General features: G+C 39.5%; 1 protein-coding gene across 1 annotated transcript; it reads left to right on the forward strand.

Moving 5' to 3' along the window:
* The first annotated feature begins 2,157 nt into the window (after window positions 1-2,157).
* On the forward strand, window positions 2,158-6,172 carry LOC115785246 (TBC1 domain family member 5 homolog A-like). Its single transcript, XM_030736777.1, has 3 exons — window positions 2,158-2,237; window positions 4,789-4,914; window positions 5,118-6,172. The coding sequence occupies exons 2-3, from the start codon at window positions 4,827-4,829 to the stop codon at window positions 6,047-6,049; spliced, it is 1,020 nt and encodes a 339-aa protein (XP_030592637.1). The 5' UTR covers window positions 2,158-2,237; window positions 4,789-4,826; the 3' UTR covers window positions 6,050-6,172.
* The last annotated feature ends 620 nt before the right edge of the window (window positions 6,173-6,792 follow it).

Genomic DNA, 6,792 nt, shown 5'->3' on the forward strand with positions numbered 1-6,792 from the left:
CTTTGGAGAAATTTTGGCAGAGTCAAGGAGTAAAAAATGAACTTTAAGGAATTTTAATATTGTGAAATGAGGGAATTTGAATACAAAATACAAATGTGATGTGTAAAATCCAGTGACATCAAAGATTTTCCAAAGAAGGCTGAGCAGAGAATAGAATGATGCTCATGAAACTGTAAATCTGGGACTTGAGTCCTAAAGCTGAGGCCAATTTGTGCACAAAGAGCGCCATCTAATGGCAGAAAATTGTCTTCCGTTGCATCAAGACTTACTAAATAAAAGGCCACACTTCATGTCATCCTCACATTTAGCATTTAAAAGGATCATAGAAATACTTAACAAACAGTTTTTTAAGTATATTTAAATATATTTATGAGTATTTGTCAACATTTAAAGGTTCTGTGTTCAGTTTCTGCAACAATTCATTGATTAATCAGTTAATTAATGAATCAGCAGCTGTTTTGGTTGTTGATAATTCACAGTTTACTGTCATCTCTGTATGTGTGTGTTTTTAACAAACTAAATGTGTAAAGCTTGGTAAAAATAAAAAAGTCCTTGTTGCTTTTGCAGCTTTTCTAGCAAAAGTTCAGATCGTTCCTGCTCTGTATCAGTCAAGTTCTTGTATTCCTCTGCATGTTTAGTCTTGTAATGGCAGTCTAAGCTGTAATGTTTAAACCCAATAATCTGCTCTCCACACAGTAAACACACAGCTTTACCTCTGACTGCAGTAAATAAATACTTAGAAGCCTGATCACATGACCAGGATGTGGCCCGGGGGCTGTACAGTGCCCAGGTCTGAATTAATATATAGTTTGTATATTAGACTTTAGTTTTCCACTCTTTGCACTTTGTCATTTGAAAGATTTACACGTTCACCAGACAAATGAAAGCTCCCAGGTTTGATTCCTCAGTGGACACAGAAATAAGTAACAGTGAGCGGGCTTAATGATAAACATAGCTCCACTGCTAAACACATGAATAACAACCATGGATATAAAATGGATTTACCTTCTTTTGACTGAACAGTTAGAGCTGCTTCAGCTGTGTTTTAGATAGTTGTGCTGCTTATTTGTCATCGTTTATCATTTTTGTTCAGATTTGTTGCACTTCTTGCATTTAAGTCTTCAACCCTTTTGGCATTTTATTTTTTCTTTAGCGTTTTTTCTTTTTTCCCCATTTGATTTTGTGATAGTTTGTTTTCTTGTTCAGTGTTCAGTGTGTGTGTTTGAATTTAAATTTGTGCTGCTTCTCAACAAATTATTACATATCTGAGGTGTGACCTCAAGTCTTCCAGTGGTGCAACACAAGGCACCACAGTGAAACTGGGGCAACATATACATACACAAGGTAACAAGGGGAGTGGAGACTGCGGGGATAAACCAGCACAGGTGTAGACAATCAGTACAATGAGGCAGGAGAGGAAGTAAAATTAAACATGATACACAAGAGACAAATAGCACCAAAATAAAACAGGAAATGAGATGCAAAAACTAAACAGGGAAACCGACAGAACTAAACTAAACACAGGAACTGACAGAAGAATGGGATAAGAAACATCCATCCATCCATCCATCCATCCATCCATCCATCCATCCATATATGTGGGGCTTTTATTCAGATATGTTGGCACAATCAGAGAATGATAAGTATGGACCATCATTTCATCCTGGTATTTACACCTTACTGTTTTTGTGCCTTGCTGTGTGGAGTCTTCAGGCTTTGCTGTTGGTTCAGGGTTTTCTTTGTAACTATAGTTAGAAATTTTATGTTTTCATGATTGTGTTTGTGCTGCTGCCTCTTTACTGTTTCTTGTTACTGTTTCACTTCTAGTTCGTTGCGACTTGATTTTATTGTCATTGCAAGGTTTTGTGCTCCTTTTGAGTTTTGTATTCTTTTTTATATTATTATTATTTCCAGGTTGAGTTTATGACTCTTACTAGTTTTTGTATTTGAGTCCTTGTTTTTTAATTATGAATTCCAGCCTTCTTCAGTGTCTCCTTGTATCTTGTTGACTCATCATATCTGTTCAGTAGTTTGTCACTTTCTGTTTTATCTGAACGTCCTGAATTTCCCCTGGGTGTGTATAAATAGTCCTGCCCTGCCTGTTAGTCTGGTTTCAGTCTCTGTGTTGCCTCGTGTCCTCCTCGTGATCCTGGAAGTTTTGTTTTGGACTCCAGTTTATTTTTTTCAGTCTGCTGTTTGCTGCTGTGCTGTGGATTACTCCTCGACCTTAATAAAAGGTTAGTTTTTGTTATTCTTACCTGCCTTTGAGTACTGAATGTGGGTCCTAACCTGTATTGCATGACAGTTTATATATATATATAATATAAAAAACTAAAACGTCATCTAGATTTTCATAGAGGTTTTTTTTTTTATTGTAATTTTTCTTTCTGTGTACTCCATGAAATTTGAAACCAGTCACAATGCCACTAAGTTCAGACTGCAGGCACAAGCACACACACACATCATGGAAATAGCAGTAAATGTTATGTGTTTGTACTTGTGTGTCCTCAATGATAAAATGTGCTGGAGATGCCTCCTGTGAACAGATTTTTGGTATTCAGTGTTTTTGTACAAATCCCTTTCACATTTGATTTGTTGTTTCTGTAACATAAAAAAATCGAGCCGTAATACCTGTGAAAGTAGCCACAACTCAAAAAGACAGAAGTGAGTGGTGTTTGTGTTTTTGTATTTTAAAGGTGAAAGTAAAACCGGCACTTAAGTGTCTGACGTTTGTTAAAGAAACAAGAACATCTAAGAGGATTTCTTTTCACTGTGGTGGACTTTAATGTGATGCACCAGAGATGCTGAGTCACAATAATCAACTCTGTTTTGGGAATAATTACAGCTACAGTTTGTTCTGTCAGTTGGGAAAACATGACATCAGCATTGTTCTGATACACTCTGATTGTTTTCTGCCAGCACCTAGTGACAACTTTATTTACTGGAACCTTCAAAAAAATAAAACATACAGGTTTTTTAAAGCAGATGTTCATTACATCATTAGTGGTGTGCACCTCATCAGAAATGGTCTCAGTGGAAGGAAGCCATTCTTAAGGAAGGGAAACAGGGAGAAGAGGCTGAGGTGTGCCACATTACACAAGAACTGGACTGAAAATCAGTGGAGACATGTGATAGAGTGACAAATCCAAATTTGAGATCTTTGGTTCAAATTGTCAACATGTATGAAGATCAGGAGACAGTGAGCATCTACAGCCATCTGTTAAACACGGTGGAGACTCCGTTTTGGTTTGGAGCTCCGTTTCAGACAGTGGTGTTGGAGCTCTTGTCAAAATTTAAGAAATTATGAATGCAGAAAAGTGATGTCAGATTTTGATCTGCAATGCTACACCATGTGGAAAGCATCTGATTGGCAACAGCTTCATTTTCCATCATGACAATGATCCCAAACACACTGCCAGTGTAGTAAAAGCATACCTGGAAAACACACAATGGAACACCACCAGTCATGGATTGGCCTCCCCAGAGCTTGGACCTCATCGAAGCAGTGTGGGATCATCCTGACAGAACAGAAAAAAGGCAGAAACATCCAATGAAGAGCTTTGTCCTTCAAGTTCTGGAGAACTATTCCTGAAGGTTGCTTAAAGAAACTACAAGAAAACTGCATAAAAGAGTTCTGACTCAAGACATTTGCACAGCACGAGCAGTGTATATTAAGATTTTATTGTTACTACCATTCAAACTTTCTCATGGAGGATTTTTTTGTTACTGTTTTCTGGTGTGTTTTTGTCTCTGTGTGTGTGTCAGAAAAATACTGTATTGTGATCATTTCATAAATGGACCTTTTACTCTACATGCAGAATATATATCAGGCTAAATATTTCCACATCAGTCTACATCAATAATCACGACGATAACCATCAAAAGTAGGTTGTCCACGGAGAAGGTACATCCAGGTTAGGCAAAGAAGCTGGGCACAGAATCCGAGTGCAGTACAGAGGAGGGGTGGAAGATTGAGACGACCAGACCAGAGACAGCAGACAAGCTTTTAAGCCAGGTGAGGCAAGACTGAAAGCAGAGGAGTGACAAATATAGCTGGCAAACCAGTTACTACTGAGGAGCAGCAGACTGATAAAGACTGGAGGCTTGAATCGGTCCTTAAACACTGGAGGCTGACAGCAGGGTGATGAGCAACAGGTGTACCTGGCTGCAGAGCCCAGACTCCGCCCCAGAGGGAGGAGGAAGGACTGTCCATTCCACCACCTGCAGCAGGAGGAAGGACAGACTTGAAAACAACCAGTGAGGACTATGACAAGTTTATGTTTTATAAAAGTTCATTTTTTCCTTTTTCACCATGGTGTCATAGAAATTATTCTGAAAAACACAATTTTGCAATCGTTTCATACGCTGACTCTACTTTTACTCTACCTGAAGAATATACACATCACATCATGGGCATTTTTGTCTTCTTTCATCCAGTGTTGTTTTCATTAGGACAGGATTTATGGTTCTCTCATGAATCCCACCAAAGCACAGCATCAGCTGTTCCATGGAGAACAATTAAAAAACAACTTTCAAATAAAAGCTGAAAATCAGAAGCACAGGGTGTCTTTACACTGTGACCACGTACATATGATACACACTAAAAACGTGAAAAACGGACATTTTATACTTGGGAAATTGCTGCCACTACATCGTTGGCTCCCAGTGACCATTAACCCAGTGACTCACACAGCAGGGATGGTCACATTTCCCATTTCTGTGGTGTGCTGATTATTCATGTTTGGATGTGACCCAAACATTATCTCAATCCAACTCCTTCCCTAATAGGAGATATCAGGTCTTCCAGCCCCAGTTGGAGACCACTGATGGAAAAGAAGGAGCCTGAAGACGCCCACCGTCCAATCCTGAAGCAGACGACTTCTGCACCATTTGACTGCAAGAATTTAAATGATGGTACGCATGCTAAGATACAATTTTTATGTGCAAATAAGGAGCAAAAATATATAAAGCATTGTGCAACTACAACTACAATAATCTACAAAATCTAAAATTTTGGCATCTTTAAAAGTCACTTTTACTCATGTAACCATGAAACGGCAGCGAACAAACTCATGAAATTTTGTGCAAGTTTTAATTTTTGTTTTCTTTTTCTGCAGCCTCCACACAGGTTCACTCACACAGTCACGACTATTTCAACAACAGACCCCGACACACACTAAGTAACGAGTACAACCAGTACCACAACGGACCCCAACAGACATTAAGTAACGAGTACAACCAGTACCACAACGGACCCCAACAGACACTAAGTAATGAGTACAGCCAGTACCACAACGGACCCCAACAGACATTAAGTAATGAGTACAGCCAGTATCACAACGGACCCCAACAGACATTAAGTAACGAGTACAGCCAGTATCACAACGGACCCCAACAGACACTAAGTAATGAGTACAGCCAGTATCACAACAGACCCCAACAGACATTAAGTAATGAGTACAGCCAGTATCACAACGGACCCCAACAGACACTAAGTAATGAGTACAGCCAGTATCACAACGGACCCCAACAGACATTAAGTAACGAGTACAGCCAGTATCACAACGGACCCCAACAGACACTAAGTAACGAGTACAGCCAGTATCACAACCAGGAGGTCCAGAGCAACAGTGCCTTTGCAGATGCTCCAGATCAGTTCCAGTTCAGAAACCATGTTCAGTACCACAACAGACCCCAACAAATACCAAGTAACAATCACAGCCAGTACCACACAGTGCACACAGACCTGGCTCTCTACACAGACCTGCTCCACAGTCTCCACCTGGCCAGAATTACTGACTACACCCACCACCATAACACTCCTGTGAGGCAGAGAACTCTTGGAGGCCGGGAAGGCGGTGACATGATACCAGAGAGGAGCATACAGAACACAGGCAACAGCTGGAGCTCTCGGGATGTCTCAACTCGTCACAGCTGCTTTAGATACTTTGCCAATAGACGTGTTAATCATTATGCAATGGTGATTCTAATAATTAACTTTAATGTCATGTTTTTTGTATTTTCCCTCTTAGGTCATGGCAGAATATAAATGACTCTCTGAACAAAAGTTTGCCAAAATTACAGTGTTTGTAGCTCACTGCTCATCATCAGAAATCAGCAACAATCATCTTTAAGCTGATTCTCAGTCAGCTGCAAATCTGATTTAAACCAAACCTCCTGATTTAATTTTTCTGGATTGCAGTCATGGACCATGTTATTTCAAAACAAAGTTAATCATGTATATATCTTCATGTAGCCTTCCTAACTCCAATAAATATCATAAATAACAATAATTATCATATCTTTTATTCTTACAGTATATACATTTTTATTTCTTTTACTCTTCTCTCTATTTTCTCTGCCTTTACATTTTATCTTTATGGATCAATAAATGCTTTTCTTATGCCATGAAATTCTAAATGCCCACATTATTCCTGTATGCGATAGCTTCGGTGGTCACATTCCAGCTACCAACAGAGACTGGTAACAGACACTTTAATAATTAGTATCAAAGACATCGACGCTGTCTCTTGTTTCTAATGGGACATTATTACAGTGGGACACATTTAAGTTCTGGTGTAGAACAAAAACTCCAACAGCGACTGATTCAGTAAACTGGTGACATCAGGTACTTTCTAAAAGACCTGCAGGAGCGTGCTGTTTAGATCTCCACTGTGGCAGGTGGAGGTGTGCTGCTGTGTGTTGTCCTTCGGTCTACGGCTGCAGCAGGGCTGGGCATCACCAGTGCAGTCAACAGTGCTGTGGCCACATGAGCAAAGATGGGACTGAATT

This window comes from Archocentrus centrarchus, chromosome 8 (genome assembly GCF_007364275.1).
Source record: "Archocentrus centrarchus isolate MPI-CPG fArcCen1 chromosome 8, fArcCen1, whole genome shotgun sequence".
Taxonomy (NCBI): Eukaryota; Metazoa; Chordata; class Actinopteri; order Cichliformes; family Cichlidae; genus Archocentrus; species Archocentrus centrarchus.